The 25,646-nt window shown below is 45.3% G+C and overlaps 1 protein-coding gene across 2 annotated transcripts in view; it reads right to left on the bottom strand.

Annotated features, from left to right (window-relative positions):
* LOC110489165 (gamma-aminobutyric acid receptor subunit beta-2) overlaps positions 1 to 25,646 on the bottom strand; it is an 89,392-nt gene that overhangs the window by 5,029 nt on the left and 58,717 nt on the right. For both annotated transcript variants that reach the window (XM_036943378.2, XM_021561774.3), the window contains exons 6-7: positions 5,486 to 5,623; positions 5,095 to 5,247 (exon numbers count right to left, since the gene is read on the bottom strand). In XM_036943378.2, coding sequence (XP_036799273.1) covers positions 5,095 to 5,247; positions 5,486 to 5,623 — 291 coding nt within the window. The remainder of the gene's footprint in view (positions 1 to 5,094; positions 5,248 to 5,485; positions 5,624 to 25,646) is intronic.

The raw sequence follows: 25,646 nt of genomic DNA, 5'->3' as shown, positions 1-25,646 counted from the left end.
GTCGGGATACGGGGTCGGGAAACAGGGTCGGGAAACAGGGTCGGGAAACAGGGTCGGGAAACAGGGTCGGGAAACAGGGTCGGGTACAGCCAACAGGGATATGAGTAGTAAACAAGTCCATAGAGTGTAGTAGTTTGGCAGATGGTTCCTCATTCTACAGACCTAATGAACCCATACAGACAGATCGTTCCTCATTCTACAGACCTAATGAACCCATACAGATGGTTCCTCATTCTACAGAGCTAATGAACTGATATGGACAGATGGTTCCTCATTCTACAGACCTAATGAACCCATACAGATGGTTCCTCATTCTACAGACCTAATGAACCCATACAGATGGTTCCTCATTCTACAGACCTAATGAACCCATACAGATGGTTCCTCATTCTACAGACCTAATGAACCCATACAGATGGTTCCTCATTCTACAGACCTAATGAACCCATACAGATGGTTCCTCATTCTACAGACCTAATGAACCCATACAGATGGTTCCTCATTCTACAGACCTAATGAACCCATACAGATGGTTCCTCATTCTACAGACCTAATGAACTGATATGGACAGATGGTTCCTCATTCTACAGACCTAATGAACCCATACAGATGGTTCCTCATTCTACAGACCTAATGAACCCATACAGATGGTTCCTCATTCTACAGACCTAATGAACCGATATGGACAGATGGTTCCTCATTCTACAAACCTAATGAACCCATACAGACAGATGGTTCCTCCTTCCCCAACATCTACATGACACTTCCGCCTAGCTGTGTATGGGCACACGTGTGGGGGTATGTGTGTGTGTGTTCATTCATGTACTGTAAGTGTATGTGTGTGTGTATGCGTTCATATGTGTGTGCTTGCGTGTGTGTGTATGTGAGTGTTGAGTCTCTGTCCAAATTCCAGGGGACCAACCAAAGGGTTCAGGAATCAAATGAAATCAAATCCAAATTTTATTTGTCACATGCGCCGACCAAGGGCAGTATACCGTACGTGTTGAATGATAAGCTGTAGTCAATGAATAGCATTCTCACATAGGTGTTCCTTTTGTCCAGGTGGGAAAGGGCAGTGTGGAGTGCAATAGAGATTGCATCATCTGTGGATCTGTTGGGGCGGTATGTGAATTGGAGTGGGTCTAGTGTATCCGGGAGGATGCTGTTGATGTGAGCCATGATCAGCCTTTCAAAGCACTTCATGGCTACAGACGTGAGTGCTCCTTGGCGGTAATCATTTAAGCAGGTTACCTTCGCTTCCTTGGGTACAGGGACTATGGTGGTCTGCTTGAAACATGTTGGCATTACATACTTGGTCAGGGACAGGTTGAACATGTCAGTGAAGACACTTGCCTGTTGGTCAGCACATGATCAGAGTACAGTACACGTCCTGGTAATCCTTCTGCCCCGTGGCCTTGTGAATGTTGACCTGTTTAAAGGTCTTAATCACATCGGCTACAGAGAGCGTGATCACACAGTCGACCGGAACAGCTGATGCTCTCATGCATGCTTCAGTATTGCTTGCCTCGAAGCGAGCATAGAAGGCATTTAGCTCGTCTGGTAGGCTCGTGTCACTGAGCAGCTCGAGGCTGTGCTTCCCTTTGTAGTCTGTAATAGTTTGCAAGCCCTGCCACATCCAACGAGCGTCAGAGCCGGTGTAGTAGGATTCAATCGTAGTCCTGTATTGACGCTTTGCCTGTTTGATGGTTCATCAGAGGGCATAGCGGGATTTGTTATAAGCTTCTGGGTTTGAGTCCCGCTAATTGAAAGCGGCAGCTCTACCCTTTAGCTCAGTGTGGATGTTGCCTGTAATCCATGGCTTCTGGTTGAGGTATGACATCATTGAGGCACTTATTGACGAAGTCAGTGAATGATGTGGTGTACTCCTAAATGCCATCGGAAAAATCCTGAAATTTATTCCAGTCTGTGATAGCAAAACAGTCCTGTAGCTTAGCATCTGCTTCATAGGACCATAGGAGTCACTGGTTTTTTCCTGCTTTAGGTTTTGCTTGTAAGCAGGAATCTGGAGGATAGAGTTATGGTCAGATTTGCAAAATGGAGGGTGAGGGAGAGCTTTGTACGTGTCTATGTGTGTGGAGTAAAGTTGGTTTAGAGTTTTTTTCCCTCTGGTTGCACATTTAAAATGCTGGTAGAAACTAGGCAAAACGGATGTAAGTTTCCCTGCATTAAAGTCCCCGGCCACTAGGAGCGCCGCCTCTGGATGAGCATTTTCTTGTTTGCTTATGGCCTTAAACAGCTCGCTGAGTGTCGTCTTAGTGCCAGCATCGGCTGTGTTGGTAAATACACAGCTATGAAAAATATAGATTTCAACTCTCTTGGTAAATAGTGTGGTCTACAGCTTATCATAAGATACTCTACCTCAGGTGAGGAAAACCTTGAGGCTTCCTTGATATTAGATTTTCTTGCACCAGCTGTTATTTACAAATAGACACAGACCACCACAATCTTGTCTTACTGGAGGCAGCTGTACTGTCTTGCCGATGGAGCAAAAACCCAGCCAGCTGTATGTTATCCATGTAGTCATTCAGCCACGACTCAGTGAAACATAAAATATCACAGTTTTTAATGTCCCATTGGTAGGATAGTCTTGATAGGAGCTCATCCATTTTGTTATCCAATGATTGCACGTTGACTAATAGGACTGATGGTAGAGGGTGATTACTCACTCGTCGTTGGATCCTTACAAAGGCACCCCGACCTACGACCCCGATATCTCAGTCTCTTCTTCATGCGAATGAAAGGGCCTTGTCCGGTTTCTGAAGTAAATCCATGACTCGTTAAAGAAAATGTTTTGTCCAGTACGAGGTGAGTAATGGCTGTCCTGATATCCCAAAGTTATTTTCGGTCATAAGAGATGGTGGCAGAAAAACAATATGTACGAAATAAGTTACAAATATCGCAAAAAAACACACACAATAGAACAATTGGTTAGGAGGCCGTAAAATGACAGACATCTCCTCCGTCGCCATCATATATATATTTAATATATGCGTCTGTAGACATAAGAGGCAGCCCAGTGTGATACCCCCTTTAACACCTTATTCCCTACAAAGCAGTAGTGCACTACTTTTTTTTACCAGATCCCTATGGGTAGTGCACTATATAGGGAATAGGGTATCTGTCACGCCCTGGTCTTAGTATTTTGTGTTTTCTTTATTATTTTGGTCAGGCCAGGGTGTGACATGGGTTTATTATGTGGTGTGTTTTGTCTTGGGGTTTTTGTAGGGTTTGAGATTGTGGTATAGTGGGGTTATCTAGTATAGTCTATGGCTGTCTGGAGTGGTTCTCAATCAGAGCCAGGTGTTTATCGTTGTCTCTGATTGGGAACCATATTTAGGCAGCCATATTCTTTGAGTGTTTCGTGGGTGATTGTTCCTGTCTCTGTGTTTGCACCAGATAGGGCTGTTTTGGTTTTGCACAGTTCTTGTTTTGTTAGTCTATTCATGTATAGTTTCTTTATTAGAGAACCATGAATAATAACCACGCTGCATTTTGGTCCGATCCTTGCTACACCTCCTCGTCAGAGGAGGAGATAGAAGAAAACCTTAACAGTATCATTTGGGATGCAACCCTGGGATTAGTCACAGCAGGATTTACCTGTGTTTTTAGGCCCAATATACCCATTGTGTTTGATACATTAGTCATCTGTGTTATTAAACCCAATACACCCATTGTGTTTGATCAGTGTTATTAGACCCAATATACCCATTGTGTTTGATACGTTAGATTTCTGCATTATCTGTCCATTGTGTTCGATATGTTAGATTTCTGCATTATCTATCCATTGTGTTTGATACGTTAGATTTCTGCATTATCTATCCATTGTGTTCGATACGTTAGATTCCTGCATTATCTATCCATTGTGTTCGATGCGTTAGATTTCTGCATTATCTATCCATTGTGTTTGATACGTTAGATTTCTGCATTATCTATCCATTGTGTTTGATACTGCATTTGGTCAGATTCATAAGTATTATACGTGACTCTGCCATCCATCGGCCACGCAGTCACACAGCTAACTACGCCTGTCCATGCTGCTTTTCCCATGGCCTCTGATACCATCTAGAGCTAAATTAACAATACACAGGGCTCATGTTCAGGACAGGGCTCATGTTCAGGACAGGGCTCATGTTCAGGACAGGGCTCATGTTCAGGACTGGGCTCATGTTCAGGACAGGGCTCATGTTCAGGACAGGGCTCATGTTCAGGACTGGGCTCATGTTCAGGACAGGGCTCATGTTCAGGACAGGGTTCATGTTCAGGACAGGGCTCATGTTCAGGACAGGGCTCATGTTCAGGACTGGGCTCATGTTCAGACCAGGGCTCATGTTCAGGACTGGGCTCATGTTCAGACCAGGGCTCATGTTCAGGACAGGGCTCATGTTCAGGACTGGGCTCATGTTCAGACCAGGGCTCATGTTCAGACCAGGGCTCATGTTCAGGACAGGGCTATATGAAACCTGGACACCGTGGATATATTCAGCTATTTAAACCTGGACATTGGGGATAGATAAACCAGTCAGGTGAATATTTAGGCATCATTGTTTACAAATCAGAAAGACACACAGACAGAGCAAGCCAACCAGCCAGCCAATCAACCAGCCAGCCAACCAACCAGCCAGCCAATCAACAAGCATAAGAGAAAAGCTCATCAGAAAAACAACAAACAGGATCCAGTTCCACCTGACAATCACCTGACAATCACCTGACACAGGTCAGTTGGCTGAGGCACTCATTAGGACCTTATCCTGGCCAATAACCCTGGTTTCACAAATCGTTCACGGTACTGATATAATTGTCATTGGATAGCAATACGATCAAGGTGCAAGGAGTATATGTAATTACTATCGTATCTGGTTTAGGGCAGAATATTAATGCTCCATTTCTTTCTTTTATATGTCACCCCATGAACAACAACGCATATTTGACATGACATTTCAAAACAATGCGAACACTATGACACCAATGTTTGTAAACATGGCTATATTGTATAAGTTTAATTTTATTGATTGATTGACTGACTGACGGATGAATCTCGATGGCTTTATTGATCGAATCGATGGGCAATCTTACCCAGAGCCACTCTGGCAGCGGAGGCATCATAGTTGATCCAGAAGGAGACCCAAGACAGGATGGTGATCAGGATAGAGGGCATGTAGGTCTGGAGGATAAAGTAGCCGATGTTCCTCTTCAGCTTGAAGCTCAGAGACAGACGGGGATAGGAACCTGCATGGAGGAAAACAGACAGAACTTTTACATTTTTTTTTACATTTTGCTTTATTTAACCAGGTAAACCATTGAGAATACATAGTAGTGTACAATAATGACCTGAAGTGGAAGGAATAAGAACTCTAAAGCATAGACAGGTAATATACAGAATATAAGTGCATCAACCCCTGAAAATCTACAGTATAACCGTAGATACACATAGGTATACTGTATCAAAATGGCCGCCACTGTGTACCTGTAGAGAAGACCACGTTCTTGGAGACCAGCTTGTAGTCCACGATGGAGAACTGAGGCAGCTCTATTCTCTCCACCCCAGACACAGCTCCATCTCCCCCTCGCCAGTAGAATTCAATGTCATCAGTGGTGTAGCCATCTGCAGGGGTCAAACACAGGTACTAGAGTCTTAGAATACATGCCAAACTAACCTAGTGGGCCAACATGGCAGCAATGCTCAAATGGCTATGGTCAAAGTCAAAAGACAGGGACACGAGGCTCATGTTGAGATGACATCTGGTTTTCCTCAAAGGTTCTATTCTTGGTCCTGTAATGCTTACTATTTACATAAATTATTTATATTCTGGTTTGTCAAATGCTACTAGAGAACATAATGGTTGGTTTAATAATACATACAATTAGAGATGGAGATTACAGAGGACTTTCAGGGGACCAAAAACTGTCAGCTAACTGGGTAGATCCTCTGTTCACCTTCTATTGTGATAACTCTTCCATTGTGATAACCCTTCTATTCTGATAACTCTTCTGTTGTGATAACTCTTCCATTGTGATAACTATTCTATTCTGATAACTCTTCTATTGTGATAACCCTTCTGTTGTGATAACCCTTCTGTTGTGATAACCCTTCTGTTGTGATAACTCTTCTGTTGTGATAACTCTTCTGTTGTGATAACTTCTGTTGTGATAACTCTTCTGTTGTGATAACTCTTCTGTTGTGATAACCCTTCTATTCTGATAACTCTTCTGTTGTGTTATCCCTTCTGTTCTGTTATCCTCACCCTTTGTCATATAGGGCATCATAACACAGGCAGCATGCAGGCGGTGCAGGCATTTCCCCTCTCGCTTTGTCTCCCTCCATATCTCTCCCTCTCTTTCTATGTCTCTCTCTCTCCATATCTCTCTCGCTCTCTCTCAACCCCCCCCCTCTCTCCATATCTCTCACCCTCTTTCTCAACCCCTCTTCTCTCTCTCTCTGTCTCTTTCTCTGTTTAACCTCCCCCCCTCCTCTCTCTCTCTGTTTAACCCCTCTCTCTCTCGCTCTCTCTGTTTAACCCCTCTCTCTCTCGCTCTCTCTCTCTGTTTAACCCCTCTCTCTCTCGCTCTCTCTCTCTGTTTAACCCATCTCTCTCTCGCTCTCTCTCTCTCTGTTTAACCTCTCTCTCTCTCTCTCTCTCTCTCTCTCTCTGTTTAACCCCTCTCTCTCTCCCACTCTCCTTCTCTGTGTACCACTTCCTCTGCTTAACCCCTCTCTCTCCCACTCTCCTTCTCTGTGTACCACTTCCTCTGCTTGCCACTCATAATAAGAGGCAGTGACCTATTTAGACGCAATGAATAATTAAACTCTCAGCCTTTGATTTTCTGAAAAATGAAGACATAATTCCTCCCTCTGCCTCGCTCTGACACAGGATAGATGGATAGATAGGAGTGGCGATTGGATTAATAACACTATAGCTGGTTATTGTAATGGTGTGGCCAGTCAGTCATTGAGTTATCTGATGCTATATGAGACGGATGGATGAAGAACCAGATACTATAGATAATATATATCCAAAGTAGCTCGTCCTTGTCTTTGGCGTGTCTTTGGCGTGTCTATCATTGAGACTTGTAATGCCTACACTGACAGTTAAGGCTCAGATGGTACAGAATAGAAAAACTACCAGTATCAAACTACAACCTAGCCCAAGCCAAAAACATAGTACTGTAGCTAATCCGTGTGTAAAAGCATGCAGCACCAACTACAGTCCACTAGTACTATGCAGTAGGAACTGTCTCTCCGGCTTATCCACAGAACTAATGGAACAGCTCAGTATCACCCCAATTAGCCTATCCGCATCCACCACGCTGCGGGTTCTAATGTGTTGTTGACTTCCGATCAACAGAGTGTGGACAGGGCCAGCCAAGAGACTATGAGGCTGGGGAGGGGAGGACGGCTCGTCGGCCATGTGTGTGTGCGTGTGCATTTGTCGATGTGTATGCTGGGTTTAGGGTTATGAAATATTGTGTGGATGAAGGGCGGGTGGGTGGCAGGCGGGTTGAAATAAAGAGAACGTAATACCTTTAAAAAATCCATAAATGTATAATTCTTCTGCAATTTAGTACCTATGAGTAAGACTTAGGTCCGAACTGTATGAGCCTCCATCCTAATCCTCAAATGCTTTTGGGATCGGGCAGAAAAATTGAACGTTGAACCACGGAAACAAAAAAGACAATGTCAGAGCTTAATTGATTTAAGAGAAAAGCTGTGAAATGGAGAGTTGAAGATAAAGAGAAGGGAGGGCAAGAAAAGTCATGTTTGAGAAAGATTTGGTGAAGTAGTAAAATTGCATGATAGCAGCTACACTACCGGTCAAAAGTTTTAGAACTCATTCAAGGATTTTTATTTATTTTTTATATTTTCTACATTGCAGAATAATAGTGAAAACTTCAAAACTATGAAATAACACATACGGAATCATGTAGAAATCAAAAAGTGTTAAACAAATCAAAATATATTTTATATTTGAGATCCTTCAAAGTAGCCACCCTTTGCCGTGATGACAGCTTTGAACACTCTTGGCATTCTCTCAACCAGCTTCATGAGATAATCACCTGGAATGCATTTCAATTAACAGGTGTGCCTCCTTAAAAGTACATTTGTAGAATGTCTTTCCTTATTAATGCATTTGAGCCAATCAAATGTGTTGTGACAAGGTAGAGGGAGTATACAGAAGATGGCCCTATTTGGTAAAAGACCAAGACCATATTATGTCAAGAACAGCTCAAAGTGTTTTTTTCACCTTTATTTAACCAGGTAGGTCAGTTGAGAACAAGTTCTCATTTACAACTGTGACCTGGCCAAGATAAAGCAAAGGAGTGCAACCAAAAAAACACAGAGTTAGACATAAACAAACATACAGTTAATAACACAATAGAAAAATCTGTATACAGTGTGTGAAAATGAAGTAAGGAGGTAAGACAATAAATAGGGCAATAGTGGCGAAGTAATTACAATTTAGCAATTTACACTGGAGTGACATACAGTTTAGTCAAAAGTTTACATACACTTAGGTTGGAGTCATTAAAACTCGTTTTTCAACCACTCCACAAATGTCTTGTTAACAAACTTGAGTTTTGGCAAGTTGGTTAGGACATCTACTTTGTGCATGACACAAGTCATTTTTCCAACAATTGTTTACAGACGGATTATTTCACTTATAATTCACTGTATCACAATTCCAGTGGGTCAGAAGTTTACATACACTAAGTTGACTGTGCCTTTAAACAGCTTGGAAAATTCCAGAAAACGATGTCATGACTCATCATTTGAGTCAATTGGAGGTGTACCTGTGGATGTATTTCAAGGCCTACCTTCAAATTCACTGCCTCTTTGCTTGACATCATGGGAAAATCAAAAGAAATCAGCCAAGACCTCAGAAAAAAATGTGTAGACCTCCATAAGTCTGGATCATCCTTGGGAGCAATATCCAAATGCCTGAAGGTACCACGTTAATCTGTACAGACAATAGTACACAACTATAAACCCCATGGGACCACGCAGCCGTCATACCGCTCAGGAAGGAGACGCGTTCTGTCTCCTAGAGATGAACGTACTTTGGTGCAAAAAGTGCAAATCAATCCCAGAACAACAGCAAAGGACCTTGTGAAGATGCTGGATGAAACAGGTACAAAAGTATCTATATCCACAGTAAAACGACTCCTATATCCTAAAACGACTCCTATATAGTAAAACGAGTCCTATATCGACATAATCTGAAAGGCCGCTCAGCAAGGAAGAAGCCACTGCTCCAAAACCGCCATAAAAAAAGCCAGACTACGGTTTGCAACTGCACATGGGGACAAAGATCGTACTTTTGGGAGAAATGTCCTCTGGCCTGATGAAACGAAAATAGAACTGTTTGGCTATAATGATCATTGTTATGTTTGGAGGCAAAAGGGGGAGGCTTGAAAGCCGAATAACACCATCCCAACTGTGAAGCCCGGGGGTGGCAGCATCATGTTGTGTGGGTGCTTCGCTGCAGGAGGGAATGGTGCACTTCACAATATAGATGGCATCATGAGGTTGGAAAATTATGTGGATATATTGAAGCAACATCTTCAATATAGAAGGCATCAGTCAGGAAGTTAAAGCTTGGTCACAAATGTGTCTTCCAAATGGACAATGACCCCAAGCATACTTCCAAATTTGTGGCAAAATGGCTTAAGGACAACAAAGTCAAGGTATTGCGGTGGCCATCACAAAGCCATGACCTCAATCCATTAGAACATTTGTGGGCAGGACTGATAAAGCGTGTGCGAGCAAGGAGGTCTACAAACCTGACTCAGTTACACCGCTTTGTCAGGAGGAATGGGTCAAAATTCACCCAACTTATTGTGGGAAGCTTGTGGAAGGCTACATGAAGCGTTTGACCCAAAATGAACCAATTTAAAGGCAAATCTACCAGACACGAATCGAGTGTATGTAACCTTCTGACCCACTGGGAATGTGATGAAAGAAATAAAAGCTGAAATAAATCATTCTCTCTACTATTATTCTGACATTTCACATTCTTAAAATGAAGTGGTGATCTTAACTGACGTAAAGACAGGGAATTTAGACAGGATTAAATGCTATGATTCAAAATGGCGCCGGAAGAAATGGCAGCAGTTTTACGGGTGGCCTACTGCTTACGGCCCAGTACCTCACTGGGACTAAGCTGCCTGCCATCCGGGACCTCTACACCAGGCGGTGTCAGAAGAAGGCCCTAAAAATGGTCAAAGACCCCAGCCACCCCAGTCATAGACTGTTCTCTCTACTACTGCATGACAAGTGGTACCGGAGTGCCAAGTCTAGGAAAAAAAGGCTTCTCAACAGTTTTTACCCCCGAGCCATAAGACTCCTGAACAGGTAATCAAATGGCTACCCGGACTATTTGCATTGTGTGTCGTCCCCCCAACACCTCTTTTTACATTGCTGCTACAATCTGTTTATCATATATGCATAGTCACTTTAACTATACATTCATGTACATACTACCTCAATTGGGCCGACCAACCAGTGCTCCCGCACTTTGGCTAACAGGGCTATCTGCATTGTGTCCCGCCCACCACCCACCACCCCCTCTTTTACGCTACTGCTACTCTCTGTTCATCATATATACATAGTCACTTTAACCATATCTACATACTACCTCAATCAGCCTGACTAACCGGTGTCTGTAAGTAGCCTCTTTTTACTGTTGTTTTTATTTCTTTACCTACCTATTGTTCACCTAATACCTTTTTTGCACTATATGTTAGAGCCTCTAAGTAAGCATTTCACTGTAAGGTATGTTGTATTCAGCATACATGACAAATAAACTTTGATTTGATGTCAGGAATTGTGAAGAATGTAGTTTAAAATTGTTAATGTATTTGGCTAAGGTGTATGTAAACTTCCGACTTCAACTGTAGCCTTACTATTAACTCCTGCAGAATTAATGCTTGCAGTAAAATGATCCACCAAATGTATGCAAAATGTTGACACGGCAAGGAGTGGAGAAATAGGATTTCTTGCTTTCGGCATCTTGAGAGAATGTGAATTTGCAGTTATAGCACCTCTACGGATGGTCCCTCTTTATCAGCATCATCAAAGCTCCCGAGTGGCGCCGTGGTCTAAGCCACTGTATCTCAGTGTAAGAGGTGCCACTACAGTCCCTGGTTCAAATCCAGGCTGTATCACATCTGGCCATGATTGGGAGTATCCCATAGACCATCATTAGAATTTGTCCTAAAGTGACTTGCCTATGTAATATATTTTTAAAAGCTGATAGTATTTCAACCACATAAAATAATTATGCATCCAAGCCAAAGTGAAATCTTATTAGCAACATGTTGGGTTGTTTTCCCAGCTTTCTATTTCCTTACAATTGGGTCAAACTGATGTCAATCTAAAAAAAAAAAAAATGTGTTATTGCATTTCCCCCCCGGTCCCTAAACGTCTTTCAGCCCCGAAAGAAGCAGAGATGACAGAGAAACCTTTACCGATGTCAATAGATTGAAGCATTCTATCAATTTATATCGACATTATTCTGGTGAGCAGGGGTTTATTTAGTCCTCTAGGGCAACATGCAATGACAAGCTGCATCTGTGTAATTATAGGTAAGTTGACTAAGAAATAGCCTACCAAAATGTCAGAAATTATAAGCAGAAACAAATCTAAACCAGGCAACAAAAAAAATGCTGCACCCCCTGTCAAAATATATTTACGCCGTCTCTGACTGTAGCCAACAGCAGATGTTCTATATCAGTGGGTTAGGGTCAGGTGTGGGCCTCAGATGTTCTATATCAGTGGGTTAGGGTCGGGTGTGGGCCTCAGATGTTCTATATTAGTGGGTTAGGGTCAGGTGTGGGCCTCAAATGTTCTATATTAGTGGGTTAGGGTCGGGTGTGGGCCTCAGATGTTCTATATCAGTGGGTTAGGGTCGGGTGGGACCTCAGATGTTCTATATCGGTGGGTTAGGGTCAGGTGGGGGCCTCAGATGTTCTATATTAGTGGGTTAGGGTCGGGTGTGGGCCTCAGATGTTCTATATCAGTGGGTTAGGGTCGGGTGGGGCCTCAGATGTTCTATATCGGTGGGTTAGGGTCAGGTGGGGCCTCAGATGTTCTATATTAGTGGGTTAGGGTCGGGTGTGGGCCTCAGATGTTCTATATTAGTGGGTTAGGGTCGGGTGGGCCCCAGATGTTCTATATCAGTGGGTTAGGGTCGGGTGGGGCCTCAGATGTTCTATATCAGTGGGTTAGGGTCGGGTGGGGCCTCAGATGTTCTATATCAGTGGGTTAGGGTCGGGTGTGGGCCTCAGATGTTCTATATCGGTCGGTTAGGGTCAGGTGGGGCCTCAGATGTTCTATATCAGTGGGTTAGGGTCGGGTGGGGCCTCAGATGTTCTATATCGGTGGGTTAGGGTCAGGTGGGGCCTCAGATGTTCTATATCGGTGGGTTAGGGTCGGGTGTGGGCCTCAGATGTTCTATATTAGTGGGTTAGGGTCAGGTGTGGGCCTCAAATGTTCTATATTAGTGGGTTAGGGTCGGGTGTGGGCCTCAGATGTTCTATATCAGTGGGTTAGGGTCGGGTGGGACCTCAGATGTTCTATATCGGTGGGTTAGGGTCAGGTGGGGGCCTCAGATGTTCTATATTAGTGGGTTAGGGTCGGGTGTGGGCCTCAGATGTTCTATATCAGTGGGTTAGGGTCGGGTGGGGCCTCAGATGTTCTATATCGGTGGGTTAGGGTCAGGTGGGGCCTCAGATGTTCTATATTAGTGGGTTAGGGTCGGGTGTGGGCCTCAGATGTTCTATATTAGTGGGTTAGGGTCGGGTGGGCCCCAGATGTTCTATATCAGTGGGTTAGGGTCGGGTGGGGCCTCAGATGTTCTATATCAGTGGGTTAGGGTCGGGTGGGGCCTCAGATGTTCTATATCAGTGGGTTAGGGTCGGGTGTGGGCCTCAGATGTTCTATATCGGTCGGTTAGGGTCAGGTGGGGCCTCAGATGTTCTATATCAGTGGGTTAGGGTCGGGTGGGGCCTCAGATGTTCTATATCGGTGGGTTAGGGTCAGGTGGGGCCTCAGATGTTCTATATCGGTGGGTTAGGGTCAGGTGGGGCCTCAGATGTTCTATATCGGTGGGTTAGGGTTGGGTGGGGCCTCAGATGTTCTATATCGGTGGATTAGGGTCGGGTGTGGGCCTCAGATGTTCTATATCAGTGGGTTAGGGCCTGGTTTGGGCCTCAGATGTTCTATATCAGTGGGTTAGGGCCTGGTTTGGGCCTCAGATGTTCTATATCAGTGGGTTAGGGTCGGGTGTGGGCCTCAGATTTTCACTTTATCATATATAGTCTGGCCGGTTGTGGGCGGGTGCAGTTGACCAAACAGCTGACCCGCGCATCACTACTGTGTGTGTGTGCGTGTTTGCCTTGTGTGTGTGTGTATGTAGATGTGTGTGTATGTGCATGTGTGTGTAGCTGGTCAGAAAAGGGCAGATAGAGCCTGAGGCGGGGGGGGGGGGGGGGAGAGAGAAGATTCTGGTTGGTTACTCAGTTTGAATCAGATCTATTAGTTCTGGCCCATTGTTCTCTATCTTCAACACTGCTCCTTCTGGGACAGACGTCTGTCAACCAATCACATCACTGGGCTTGTCCGTCCGTCCAGGGAGGTGGTTGTTATGTTATGTGAGTCCAGGGAGAGAGAGAGAGTTTGAGAGAGAGAGAGAGAGTTTGAAATAGAGAGTTTGAGAGAGAGTGATTGAGAGAGAGAGAGAGAGAGAGAGAGAGAGAGAGAGAGAATGCATGTGCATTTGTGTGTATGTGTTTGTGTAAAATCTAGAGTTGTGTGTGTTTTGTATGTGTATATAAGGTATTCAAAGGGGATAGTAGAGGAATACATCAATAACTACACAATCTGTAGCCAGCCAGACAGTACTATCATCTACCATGATGAGATCTGTAGCCAGCCAGACAGTACTATCACCTACCATGGGATCTGCATCCAGACAGCCAGACAGTACTACCATCTACCATGGGATCTGTAACCAGCCAGACAGCCAGACAGTACTATCATCTACCATGATGAGATCTGTAGCCAGCCAGACAGTACTATCACCTACCATGGGATCTGTAACCAGCCAGACAGTACTATCACCTACCATGATGAGATCTGTAGCCAGCCAGACAGTACTATCACCTACCATGGGATCTGTAACCAGCCAGACAGTACTATCACCTACCATGGGATCTGTAACCAGCCAGACAGCCAGACAGTACTATCACCTACCATGGGATCTGTAACCAGCCAGACAGTACTATCACCTATCATGGGATCTGTAACCAGCCAGCCAGCCAGACAGTAGTATCATCTACCATGGGATCTGTAACCAGCCAGACAGTACTATCACCTACCATGGGATCTGTAACCAGCCAGACAGCCAGACAGTACTATCACCTACCATGATGGGATCTGTAACCAGCCAGACAGTACTATCATCTACCATGATGAGATCTGTAGCCAGCCAGACAGTACTATCACCTACCATGGGATCAGCAGCCAGACAGCCAGACAGTACTACCATCTACCATGGGATCTGTAACCAGCCAGACAGCCAGACAGTACTATCATCTACCATGGGATCTGTAACCAGCCAGACAGTACTACCATCTACCATGGGATCTGTAACCAGCCAGACAGTACTACCATCTACCATGGGATCTGTAGCCAGACAGCCAGACAGTACTATCACCTACCATGGGATCTGTAACCTGCCAGGCAGTCCCAACATCTACCATGGGATCTTTAGTTCTGAGAGTTAAGTCTGGGTTCTGTAGTTCTGAGTTATGTCTGGGATCTGTAGTTCTGAGAGTTAAGTCTGGGTTCTGTAGTTCTGAGTTATGTCTGGGATCTGTAGTTCTGAGAGTTATGTCTGGGTTCTATAGTTCTGAGAGTTAAGTCTGGGTTCTGTAGTTCTGAGAGTTATGTCTGGGTTCTGTAGTTCTGAGAGTTATGTCTGGGTTCTGGAGTTCTGAGAGTTATGTCTGGGATCTGTAGTTCTGAGAGTTAAGTCTGGGTTCTGTTGGTCTGAGAGTTATGTCTGGGATCTGTAGTTCTGAGAGTTATGTCTGTTAAAAAATGCATCAAGTTTATCAAGTGATGTGAGAGTTCTCTGTGGCTCATTAGTGTGAATGTAATAGCATGCTCTGGCAAAGAGTGATTCACATGTTAAAACCAGAACTAGAAAAGCAGATACTGGGCTGTTACTGTCTGCTGATCAAAACTACACTCAAGCCCTGTGTGTGTGTAAGCCGTGTGTGTGTGAGCTGTGTGTGTGTGAGAAAGAGAGAGAAAAAAGTATGCGAGAGAGAGATATATACAAAGGCTGGTAGAAAAAAGAGGGTGGAAGAGCAGGGCAAAGAAAAGAGATGAGAGAGAGATTTAAAGAGGGAGAGTGGTACAGAGACAGATGAGGAAATAGAGGACTGTGTAGGAGAGAGAGAGAGATCAGGAAAGGGAGAAAGAAATAGTGGAGAGAAAGAGAAACAGAGTGACAGAAAGAGAGACAGAGAGACAGAGAGAGAGAGAGACAGAGAGACAGGGAGATAGAGGTACAGAGACAGAGAGACAGGGAAATAGAGGTACAGAGAGACAGGGAAATAGAGGTACAGAGAGACAGGGAGATAGAGATACAGAGACAGAGAGAGAGAGAGAGAGATAAAGAGAGAGAGAGAGAGAGAGACATAGAGATACACAGAGAGAGAGACAGAGAGATAGAGATACAGAGAGAGAGAGAGAGAGACAGAGAGACAGAGACAGAGAGAGAGACAGAGACAGAGACAGAGACAGAGAGATAGCGATACAGAGACAGAGAGAGAGATACAGAGAGAGAGAGAGACAGAGAGACAGAGAGATACACACAGAGAGAGACAGGGAGATAGATAGAGACAGAGAGAGAGAGAGACACCTATAGCTCATCTCTTGGCAGTAGTGCTGTAGACTACTTTATCACTGACCTCAACCCAGAGTCTTTCAGAGCGTTCACAGTCAGCCCACTGACACCCCTATCAGACCACAGCAAAATCACAGTCTACTTGAACAGAGCAATACCCAATCACGAGGCATCAAAGCCAATGGAACTGAGCAACATTAAGAAATGCTATAGATGGAAGGAATGCAGTTTGGAAACCTACCAAAAAACAATTAGGCAACAACAAATTCAATCCTTTCTAGACAATTTCCTGGGTAAAATGTTTCACGCAATAGTGAAGGTGTAAACTTGGCAGTAGAAAATCTTAACAGTATATTTGACCTCTCAGCTTCCCTATCAAATCTAAAAATCTCAAATAGAAAACCGAAGAAAATGAACAACAATGACAAATGGTTTGATGAAGAATGCAAAAATCTAAGAAAGAAATTGAGAAACCTGTCCAACCAAAAACATAGAGACCCGGAAAACCTGAGTCTACGCCTTCACTATGGTGAATCACTAAAACAATACAGAAATACACTACGGAAAAAGAAGGAACAGCACGTCAGAAATCAGCTCAAGGAAATTGAAGAATCCATAGACTCTAACCACTTCTGGGAAAATTGGAAAACACTAAACAAACAACAACACGAAGATGTATCTATCCAAAATGGAGATGTATGGGTAAACCACTTCTCCAATCTTTTTGACTCTATAACAAAGAATAAAGAGCAAAAACATATACATGGTCAATTACAAATATTAGAATCAACTATTAAAGACTTCCAGAACCCACTGGATTCTCCAATTACCTTGAACGAGTTACATGACAAAATAAAAACCCTCCAACCCTAAAAGGCCTGTGGTGTTGATGGTATCCTTAATGAAATGATCAAATATACAGACAACAAATTCCAATTGGCTATACTAAAACTCTTTAACATCATCCTTAGCTCTGGCATCTTCCCCAATATTTGGAACCAAGGACTGATCACCCCAATCCACAAAAGTGGAGACAAATTTGACCCCAATAACTACCGTGGAATATGCGTCAACAGTAACCTTGGGAAAATCCTCTGCATTATCATTAATAGCAGACTCGTACATTTCCTCAACGAAAACAATGTACTGAGCAAATGTCAAATTGGCTTTTTACCAAATTACCGTACAACAGACCATGTATTCACCCTGCACACCCTAATTGACAACCAAACAAACCAAAACAAAGGCAAAGTCTTCTCATGCTTTGTTGATTTAAAAAAAGCCTTTGACTCAATTTGGCATGAGGGTCTGCTATACAAATTGGTGGAAAGTGTTGTTGGGGATAAAACATACGACATTATTAAATCCATGTACACAAACAACAAGTGTGCGGTTAAAATTGGCAAAAAACACACACATTTCTTCACACAAGGTTGTGGGTTGAGACAGGGATGCAGCTTAAGCCCCACCCTCTTCAACATATATATCAAAGAATTGGCGCGGGCACTAGAAAAGTCTGCAGCACCCGGCCTCACCCTGCTAGAATCTGAAGTCAAATGTTTGCTGATGATCTGGTGCTTCGGTCACCAACCAAGGAGGGCCTACAGCAGCACCTAGATCTGTCACCAACCAAGGAGGGCCTACAGCATCACCTAGATCTTCTGCACAGATTCTGTCAGACCTGGGCCCTGACAGTAAATCTCAGCAAGACCAAAATAATGGTGTTCCAAAAAAGGTCCAGTCGCCAGGACCACAAATACAAATTCCATGTAGACACTGTTGCCCTAGAGCACACAAAAAACTATACATACCTTGGCCTAAACATCAGCGCCACAGGTAACTTCCACAAAGCTGTGAACGATCTGAGAGACAAGGCAAGAAGGGCATTCTTTGCCATCAAAAGGAACATAAAATTCAACATACCAATTAGGATCTGGATAAAAATACTTGAATCAGTCATAGAGCCCATTGCCCTTCACGGTTGTGAGGTCTGGGGTCCGCTCATCAACCAAGACTTCACAAAATGGGACAAACACCAAATTGAGACTCTGCATACAGAATTCTGCAAAAATATCCTCTGTGTACAACGTAAAACACCAAATAATGCATGCAGAGCAGAATTAGGCCGATACCCACTAATTTTCAAAATCCAGAAAAGAGCTGTTAAATTCTACAACCACCTAAAAGGAAGCGATTCCCAAACCTTCCATAACAAAGCCATCACCTACAGAGAGATGAACCTGGAGAAGAGTCCCCTAAGCAAGCTGGTCCTGGGGCTCTGTTCACAAACACAAACACACCCCACAGAGCCCCAGGACAGCAGCACAATTCATGAGAAAACAAAAAGATAATTACTTGACACATTGGAAAGAATTAACAAAAAAACAGAGCAAACTAGAATGCTATTTGGCCCTAAACAGAGAGTACACAGTGGCTGAATACCTGTCCACTGTGACTGACCCAAACTTAAGGAAAGCTTTGTCTATGTACAGATTTAGTGAGCATAGCCTTGCTATTGAGAAATGCCGCCGTAGACAGACCTGGCTCTCAAGAGAAGACAGGCTATGTGCACACTGCCCACAAAATGAGGTGGAAACTGAGCTGCACTTCCTAACCTCCTGTCCAACATATGACCATATTAGAGATACATATTTCCCTCAGATTACACAGATCCACAAAGAATTCGACAACAAATCCAATTTTGATAAACTTTGATAAATATCTACTGGGGGAAATTCCACAGTGTGCCATCACAGCGGCAAGATTTGTGACCTGTTGCCACAAGAAAAGGGCAACCAGTGAAGAACAAACACCATTGTAAATACAACCCATATTTATGCTTATTTATTTTCCCTTGTGTTCTTTAACCATTTGTACATCGTTACAACTCTGTATATATATGTATAATATGACATTTGTAATGTCTTTATTGTTTTGAAATTTCTGTATGTGTAATGTTTACTGTTAATTCTTATTGTTTATTTCACTTTTGTATATTATCTACCTCACTTGCTTTGGCAATGTTAACACGTTTCCCATGCCAATAAAGCCCCTTGAATTGAATTGAATTGAGAGACAGAGACAGAGAGAGATACAGAGAGAGAGAGAGACAGAGAGACAGAGAGACAGAGAGAGAGAGATAGAGAGACAGAGAGAGAAACAGAGAGAGAGAGACAGAGAGATAGACAGAGAGACAGAGAGATAGACATAGGGTGCATTGGCAAGTGCATTGGCGATGTCGTACCCACAGCAACTATTAAAACATTTCCAAACCAGAAACCGTGGATTGATGTCTGCATTCGCGCGAATCTGAAAGCACAAACCACTGCTTTTAACCAGGGCAAGGTGACCGGAAACATGACCGAATACAAACAGTGTAGCTATTCCCTCCGCAAGGCAATCAAACAAGCTAAGTGTCAGTATAGAGACAAAGTAGAGTGGCAAATCAACGGCTCAGACACAAGAGGTATGTGGCAGGGTCTACAGTCAATCACGGATTACAAGAAGAAAACCAGCCCCGTCGCGGACCAGGATGTCTTGCTCCCAGACAGACTAAACAACTTCTTTGCTTGCTTTGAGGACAATACAGTGCCATTGACACGGCCCGCTACCAAAACCTGTGGACTCTCCTTCACTGCAGCCGATGTGAGTAAAATATTTAAATGTGTTAACCCTCGCAAGGCTACCGGCCTAGATGGCATCCCCAGCCACGTCCTCAGAGCATGCGCAGACCACCTGGCTGGTGTGTTTACGGACATATTCAATCAATCCTTATCCCAGTCTGCTGTTCCAACATGCTTCAAGAGGGCCACCATTGTTCCTGTTCCCAAGAAAGCTAAGGTAACTGAGCTAAACGACTACCGCCCCGTAGCACTCACTTCCGTCATCATGAAGTGCTTTGAGAGACTAGTCAAGGACCATATCACCTCCACTCTACCTGACACCCTTGACCCACTCCAATTTGCTTACCGCCCCAATAGGTCCACAGACGACGTAATCGCAACCACACTGCACACGGCCCTAACCCATCTGGACAAGAGGAATACCTATGTGAGATTGCTGTTCATCGACTACAGCTCAGCATTTAACACTATAGTATCCTCCAAACTCGTCATTAAGCTTGAGACCCTGGGTCTCGACCCCGCCCTGTGCAACTAGGTACTGGACTTCCTGACGGGCCGCCCCCAGGTGGTGAGGGTAGGAAACAACATCTCCACCCCGCTGATCCTCAACACTGCGGCCTCACATGGGTGCGTTCTGAGCCCTCTCCTGTACTCCCTGTTCACCCACGACTGCGTGGCCACGCACGCCTCCAACTCAATCATCAAGTTTGCAGACGACACTACAGTGGTAGGCTTGATTACCAACAACAACGAGATGGCCTACAGGGAGGAGGTGAGGGCCCTCGAAGTGTGGTATCAGGAAAATAACCTAACACTCAATGTCAACAAAACAAAGGAGATGATCGTGGACTTCAGGAAACAGCAGAGATAGCACCCCCCTATCCACATCGACGGGACAGTAGTGGAGAGGGTAGAAAGTTTTAAGTGCCTCGGCGTACACATCACGGACAAACCGAATTGGTCCACCCACACAGACAGCATCGGGAAGAAGGCGCAGCCGCACCTCTTCAACCTCAGGAGGCTGAAGAAATTCAGCTTGTCACCAAAAGCACTCACAGACTTCTACAGATGCACAATCGAGAGCATCCTGTCGGGCTGTATCACCGCCTGGTATGGCAGCTGCTCCACCCACAACCGTAAGGCTCTCCAGAGGGTAGTGAGGTCTGCACAAAGCATCACCAGGGGCAAACTACCTGCCCTCCAGGACACCTACACCACCCGATGTCACAGGAAGGCCATAAAGATCATCAAGGACGACAACCACCCGAGCCACTGCCTGTTCACCCCGCTATCATCCAGAAGGCGAGGTCAGTACAGGTGCATCAAAGCAGGGACAGAGAGACCGAAAAACAGCTTCTATCTCAAGGCCATCACATTGTTAAACAGCCACCACTAACATTGAGTGGCTGCTGCCATACATGTAAAAAATGTATCACTTGCCCCTTTAAATCCTAGTCATATTATGGAGGGTGGGGTAGATGAGGCTGGGCCTAGTCAGGTTATGGATGGTGGTGTAGATGAGGCTGGGTCTAGTCAGGTTATGGATGGTGGGGTAGATGAGGCTGGGCCTAGTCAGGTTATGGATGGTGGTGTAGATGAGGCTGGGTCTAGTCATACTATGGAGGGTGGTGTAGATGAGGCTGGGCCTAGTCAGGTTATGGATGGTGGTATAGATGAGGCTGGGCCTAGTCAGGTTATGGATGGTGGTGTAGATGAGGCTGGGCCTAGTCATACTATGGAGGGTGGTGTAGATGAGGCTGGGTCTAGTCAGGTTATGCTAGTGGATGAGGAGAGTATAGTGGGGAAGTGTAAGAGACTCAAGGGGGAGGAGGAGGGTGTCAAGCGGAAAAGGAAAACGTGGGAGAAGAAAGGAGGGTGGAGGCTGGGGTGGGCAAAGGCACCATGGAACCTTTGCCTTGTGCTGGGGGGAGGAAGGGCAGGTGGTCAGGATGGGAGATGGAGATGAGGAAGAAAGTGAGTCTGAGGAAGAGGATAATGAGGAGGGTTTTTTTCAGACTCCTCTTCAATGGGTCCGGAGCTGACAGCCAGTCAAGCAGAGGGGTCAAAGTACACATTGAGGGAACTGACAAGGTTCCTGAATGAGACCAAGAGGAAAAAAGTTCATCTTGAGGATTTTTTTTCTGATCTGAGAAAGTTTGTAAGATCAGTACAACATGCTATGAAAAATTAGGGGCTTAGTGTCCTCTCACCCAGGAAACGGTTTAGATTGAGGAAGTGGATAACAACAGTGAGTAAGGGTCTACCTTCAGACACTATTTAGATGTATTTTCTTTCTGGCACTGTGGCTTTTTGAGCTTTACTATTGGTCTCTTTCTTTGCTGGCTTTTCTCCCATTTCTTATGGAGACTCTGGGTAGGCTCGCTTAATATAAATGGCGCCAGAGATGAGGGGAAGAGGAGTGTGTTGGGTGAATAAAAAAAAAGTACAGGTGTTGTTTCTGCAGGATACAGCATAGTGATGTGGTGAATGATGTCGATTGGGGGCTCTGGTGGAAAGGGGCAGGTGTGTTGAGCCATGGGACAAATGTTAGTGCAGGGGAGCCTGGGGCTGTCTGTCAAACGTTGCTCCTCGAAGGAGGTGTGTAGGGATAGGCTGCTTGTTGTCAAAGCAGAAATTACCAACATGGGTTTTGTCTTTATAAATGTGTATGCACCTAACACAGGGAGAGAGAGAGGGGTTCTATTTGGGAGTCTTAGACAGGAACTCTAACAGGTAGCGCCTGAGGAGACGCTGGTGGTCGGCGGGGACTGGAACTGTGCAATGTATTTTACGAAAGACAGAAATGGGGAATATCCTCATTCAGTGTCAGTGGGAGTGTTAAGGGACATCATTAATCAGTTTGACCTAGTGGATGTTTGGAGAATTAAACATCCCAACACAAGACAGTAATAATGGGTGAAGGTTTTTGGGGCTAGGGTGAGTGCAGCCCAACTTGATAGTTTTTACGTGTCCAGGAATCAGAGCAATAGGCTGTTGGAAACTACCATTCTCCCGGTGGTGTTTTTGGAACACCACATAACCATGGCTCTGCTGTCTATTTCACCAGGACTCCGGCAGGCATCCTATTGGAAGTTCAATGTAAAGCTCTTACAAGATGTCACTTCTTGCTCAGGTTTCCAGACCTTTTGGGGAAGGTGGGGGCAGCGAAGAGAGAAGTATGAGTCTGAGTCAATGGTGGGATGTGGGGAAAGTCCAAATTCGACTTTTCTGTCAACAGTATACAGCTCTCTCATCCTCAGAGGCTAGGAGAGTATTGGGGGAACTAGAGCATAGTATTAGTGAGATGGAGGTAGAGATGGTGGGGCAAGGGAATGTAGGTCTCCAGGCTAATTTAGCTGAATTACATAGGGACCTGGGCAGTTTTTTCCAGGTTAAAGCAAAGAGAGTACTTGTAAGAGCTAGGTTCTCCATGCGCAAGGAGATGGATGCTCTCAGCTCCTTCTTATTTGGTTTGGAAAGACAGAGCGGTGAAGCCAAGTGTATGCATTGTCTACGGCTGTCTGATGGGCGGGTGACCTCTGTGGTGGGGAGATGCGGGAGCAAACTGTGGAGTTTTATACTGAGTTGTATAGGGCAGAACTGTGTGATCCTATGTGTGCTCAGGTCTTGTTCGCAGAACTCCCTAAGTTCTCTGAAATTGACATTCCTCTGTTGTCCATTGAACTGGCAGAGGCCGTAACCCAGATGTCCCCTAGTCGTGCACCAGGAGTCGATGGGCTCCCAGTGGAGTTTTATAAAGAATTCTGGGGGATAATTGGACTAGACTTATTTTGTGTGTTGCGTGAATGCGTCGGGGTAGGAGAGTTGCCGATGAGTTGCCATCGGGCGGCTCTGACTCTCCTGCCCAAAAAAGGGGACTTGTGTGAACTTAAGAACTGGAGGCCTGTGGCATTGCTCTGTGCGGACTACAATACATTTTCAAGGTCCTCTATAACAGACTGAAGTACCATCTGGACTCGATTGTACATAAGGACCAAACATATTGTGTACCGGGACGCCCATTCATGGACAACTTGTTCTTCATCAGGGACATGTTGGACTTGTCGAGAGGTTCTAATGTGAACTTTGGACTGGTCTCTTTAGATCAAGAGAAGGCATTTAATAGCGTGGACCATGATTATCTGTTTAATGTGATGTCTGTGTTTGGAGGAAAGGTTTTTGACCTGCGTGAAGATGTTGTATGCTGGGGCGTCATGTATGGTCAAGCTTGGTGGGGGGCTCACTCAGTAGGCCAGTCTGGGTGAGACGGGGCTTTAGACAAGGATGCCCTCTATCGAGGTAGTTATCTACATTAGCCATAGAACCTTTTTTGGGGCCTGTTACGCAGGAGATTGCAGGGAGTGTGCTGGACAGGTATGGTTGTGTTGACAGGCATAGCCGTGTCAGCAGGTATAGCCGTGTCAGCGTGTGCAGATGATGTTTCTGAGATGGTCAGGGATGGTAAGGATATGCAGGCACAGAGACTAGTCTGAAGGTGTACGAGGGAGCTTCATCAGCTAAGGTAAACTGGGGCAAGAGCAAAGCTCTGTTATGTGGGGCATGGAGGGATAGGGCCCCTCCTCTGCTTCCAGGGGGCTTGCAGTGGGGTTGTGTAGGGCTTAAAATGTTGGGGGTGTATCTGGGCTCAGAGAGGTGGGTCAGGAAGAACTGGGAGGGGCTGTTACAGGCAGTGGTGTCAAGACTGGCCAGGTGGAGTTGGCTCCTGTCCCAAGTGTCATATAGAGGGAGGGTGCTGATAATAAACAACCTGGTGGCATCTTCCCTGTGGCATAAACTGGTTGTCCTCAACCCCCCCACTCGCAGACCTGCAACGCAAGCTGGTGGACTTTTTCTGGTCGGGCCATCACTGGCTGGACCCTCCACGAAGGAGCACAGGGCCTGGTGGAACTGGAGAGCAGGGTGGCTGCTTTCCGACTAAAGACGGTGCAGAGACTGCTGTACTATACTGATGTTGGCTGGAGGGAACCAGCATGCACACTGCTGAGGAGAGCTGGCGGATTAGGGTTGGACCGGCAGCTGTTCCTCGTGAAGCTGTAGAGGCTGAGTACAGCAGGTCGCTCTGATTTTTACTCTGCAGTGCTGAGGGCCTGGCAGCTGCTAAGTCCCATATGAGAAGGGGGTGTGGAGCCTGGGCTGTGGGTGTGGGAGGAGCCTATCTTCCACAACCCAGCCATCCCTTTGAGATCGGTTCAATCGGCCACCCTGCAGAGGCAACTTATGGCAGTGAGTTTACTAAGGCTGGGTGACCAGCGACTGCTGGGAGAGGAGGGGTGGAAAACCCCGGAAGTCCTGGCACAACAAACAGGAATATTGTCTCTTAGGCTGCTGGAGAGATTCCTGGAGGAGGTCCAGGAGGCACTGTCTGAGCCGGTAAGGGGGGTGTTTGAGCGGCCAAAGGGGGAGGGGCCACCAATGTTTCTGCCATTGCAGCTGACGGCAGAGACTGGGGACTGGCAAGGGGGTCTGGAGGACTTGTTAGATTTTAACACTCTGAGCCTGGGGGAGTTTGAAGTGGTGGGAGGTAAAGCCCTCTACAACCTCTGCATTAAGGTGAGGAACATTAGGAGCCTGGGGGAGTTTGAGGATGTGGGAGTTAAAGCCCTCTACAACCTCTGCATTAAGGTGAGGAACATTAGGAGTCTGGGGGAGTTTGAGGATGTGAGAGGTAAAGCCCTCTACAACCTCTGTGTTAAGGTGAGGAACATTAGGAGCCTAACAGGAGTGAAGGCACATCAGTGGCAGGGGATATGTGGGGCGGAGAGTATGGTGGGTTTTAGATGGAGGTCAGGGGACCTCCAGTGGAGGGTTCTACATGGAGCCTGGCCACTAACAGCTGGTTGGCACAGGTTGAACCGAGAGTCGGGCAGGGGGGTCCTTTCTGTGTTATGAGAGAAACTGTGATTCATGTGTATTCTGTGTGCACCAGGTTAATGCCATTAATGCCTCTGTTGGAATGTCTGTGCGAGAGGTTGGGGATGGTTTTTACTGTTGGGATGTTTTATAATGGGTATAGGTATTCAAATAAGGAAAAGGCCAAATGTGTTTTGTTGAATTTTCTGTTTGCTCAGAC

This window comes from Oncorhynchus mykiss, chromosome 14, assembly GCF_057628025.1.
Source record: "Oncorhynchus mykiss isolate SJ-2025 chromosome 14, ASM5762802v1, whole genome shotgun sequence".
In the NCBI taxonomy this organism is placed as follows: domain Eukaryota; kingdom Metazoa; phylum Chordata; class Actinopteri; order Salmoniformes; family Salmonidae; genus Oncorhynchus; species Oncorhynchus mykiss.
This window is presented reverse-complemented; position numbering and strand designations above follow the sequence as displayed.